Below are 2773 nucleotides of genomic sequence, written 5' to 3'. Positions count from 1 at the left end.
ATATATATACGTACGTGCCCTCATCATGCTTCAACCACACAGCTCCAGGGGGGGAGTGGGGTGGCCATTTGGTAGCACATCTCTTTCTATTCTCTAATGCAAATTTGAAATCCCCATAAGCCCAATTGAGAGGGCACGTCATCAAACATCCCTGGAAAAAAACAAGGGTTGAGATTACAGATTATCCTTACTTTTTTTTGGCAAAGTGACAGCTGACCCACTTAGTCTGGATCGCAATTATCTTTTCCATCAAGGCAGTGCCCGGCTGAAAAAGTTACCTATTTGGATCTTAAGAACATGGAAAAAAAAAAGACGGAAAATTGAGAGTACCATTTACTTGCATAAACTTCTTGAGCATCATGACTTTTTTTGCCTTTTTTTTCCCTTGTTCTTCTAAGATCCTAACTGGAGATAAATAATTTAACTGGAAATTAAGCTTAAAGAGTTCATTCACAAGACCTAATGGCCCCTTTTTGTTTTAGCTTTTTTTTTTTACATGAGTGCACAGAAGCACTCCTATTAGATGCATGCTAGTACTTGCCACCCATGTCAAGGCAATTCATGTCAATTTCACTGAAGCCACCAATTCCAAAGCTCTGATGAAGATCATCTCCAATGTTTGGGTAGTCCAACAACCATGACAAAGAGTTTTCCTCCGATGATGAAGAAAACCCAAGTTCACTGTATTCTTCCCTGGAATCTGGGCCAGGGAAATTCCATGACAAGTCATTGAGAAATGACTCCGACCATATCAAGTTCATCAAGGGGTCATCATCACTGCCAGACTCTGATGATGACCTCGATTCATCGGTCGAGGAATTCTCGGTTGGAGTGCAAAATTCATCAGTAGAAGTAGAGACATGGCCAGAATTTTTCGGCAACTCTAGTTGATTAGGATCAAGATTTGGCTGGTCATTTCCTTGGCAAGTTGCATCTTGTGCGGTGGCTGCAGGCTTCTGCAGAGGCTCATGCGTAACAGGATCAATTCCCATCTTAAGAAGCTTTTTCTTGATATGTGTGTTCCAGTGATTCTTGATCTCGTTATCAGTTCTTCCAGGCAATCTTGCGGCAATTTTGGACCATCTAAAGAAAATGAAAACGTAAACATCATGTTAACAATAAAATATGGCAGTTCCATTCCAAACTCTATACTTCTAAGACATAAGCATTATTTATGTGAATTCTTTTTAATACATTTCCTTGTACCCATTATACAATTTCTTATGATTTTTCTTTCTATAACTACTAAGAATAGAACTGCATTATTTTCAACCAAGATACCCAGAGAAATTAAAATAGCAGTGAAAATGAATTACAAAGTCAACTCTTACAGTTCTATCACAATTCCTACAAGTATCTTCAACTAGACCTTTGATTCGGTTTCATTTGAGTTAAATTGGATGATATCAAGTTATCAGCCACTTCTATTTTGAAACGTTTCTTATCATTCCAGTAGAGGGGGAAGAACAGGACCATACAGAGGAAGAAAATGGAAAGCTTTTTCTCAGAAATGAAGTTTTTATTTTATTTAAGTTATTTCCTCTGCATGCATTTCTTTGCCACATTTCAGTAGAGGCTGCAGTGCTAAAATCCAATCATTAGATATAAGACCCCACTAAAAATTAGTATTGCTAATAGGAAGTCAAGGTTGAAATAACTCAACCTCCCGTAAAAGCTATGTAAATGTAAAGTTGATGTCTTCAAGAATTATCAAAACCAATATGGAAAAAAAATAGTAAATGATGCAGATGAACATACAACTAACTAGTATATAGTAATGATCACTAGAAAAATGTTAAAGGGCAAATTTTTTGTAACCTATTGCCAAGACGGGCATGCAGATCAATAACAAGCTGCTCTTCATCTTCATTGAGGAGGCCTCTCTTCAAGTCCGGCCGAAGGTAATTCGTCCAGCGGAGTCGACAACTCTTGCCGCAGCGGCGGAGGCCGGCGAGCTTGGGGACGGCACGCCAGCAACATTGGCCGTGAGTGAGAATAAAATTGACCAATTTTTTGTCCTCCTCGGCTGTCCAAGGCCCCTTCTTCACGCCCAGCTTGTCACAACAAGGCTGCCTACCCATCACTTTGAGCTTAGTACTAGTAGCAGTTGTTACACCAATTTAAACTCCGACAATGCCAAAAGCTCCACTCACCCACCTATATATAGGAGTGATTGCACTTTCTTTTGGGTAAATCATATGTTAATTCCGGAGGTGTCAGCAGCCCTCACGTTTTTCTTGTGCGCGTGTGGGGCACTCCCCTACGATTCGTTGGCAATCAAAGCCTGATAAATCACCCCCTTGCAACCTTTCTTCGGATTCTGGCAAATGATAATATTGATTCCTTTTGGTAGGTCCTCTAGGAAAGTCAGAAACAATAGGTTAACAACAACATTATGATCATTTCCTTTCTTTATCTGTCTATTTTTTGCATTGAACTGAAAAACTTCTTACAAGTCTTAAAATCTAATTGAAATTCTAAACTTTTTAAAGTAATTAATAGAAATAGGGATAAGCACATCATGTTTGATCTATATTCCCAAGTGTCTTGCTTTAGATTTTCTTGTGGAAAATGGGGATCCATGGAGGAGCAAGATGGGGCAGGAAAGCTCATAGTAAAAGTTAAAAAAAAAAAAAAGGTGAGTTAGGCCGCTTCATTTACTTGTTTGCTTTAAACAAATAATATGTTGATCATTAGTTTTAAGAATATTTTAATAACTATGTGAATCAATGGTCAAAAATTATTTGTTCCAATTTTTTTATTGTCCATATCT

The 2773-nt window shown here is 38.2% G+C and overlaps 1 protein-coding gene across 1 annotated transcript; it reads right to left on the bottom strand.

Moving 5' to 3' along the window:
• Positions 312–2132, bottom strand: LOC18605383 (protein ODORANT1). The gene is made up of 2 exons (XM_007038363.2): positions 1819–2132; positions 312–1083 (listed from the first exon to the last, which is right to left on the bottom strand). Exons 1-2 carry the CDS (start codon positions 2079–2081, stop codon positions 531–533), a joined length of 816 nt encoding a protein of 271 aa, XP_007038425.2. The 5' UTR covers positions 2082–2132; the 3' UTR covers positions 312–530.

This window comes from Theobroma cacao, chromosome 3 (genome assembly GCF_000208745.1).
Source record: "Theobroma cacao cultivar B97-61/B2 chromosome 3, Criollo_cocoa_genome_V2, whole genome shotgun sequence".
Lineage (NCBI taxonomy): Eukaryota > Viridiplantae > Streptophyta > Magnoliopsida > Malvales > Malvaceae > Theobroma > Theobroma cacao.
This window is presented reverse-complemented; position numbering and strand designations above follow the sequence as displayed.

What these genes read in the sequence shown, in the direction of transcription:
- LOC18605383 (XM_007038363.2), bottom strand. Translation starts at nt 2,081, where the DNA reads ATGGGTAGGCAGCCTTGTTGTGACAAGCTGGGCGTGAAGAAGGGGCCT. An exon ending in CATGCCCGTCTTGGCAATAG is followed by an intron (nt 1,084 to 1,818) that starts GTTACAAAAAAT and finishes CATTTTCTTTAG; the next exon opens with ATGGTCCAAAATTGCCGCAA.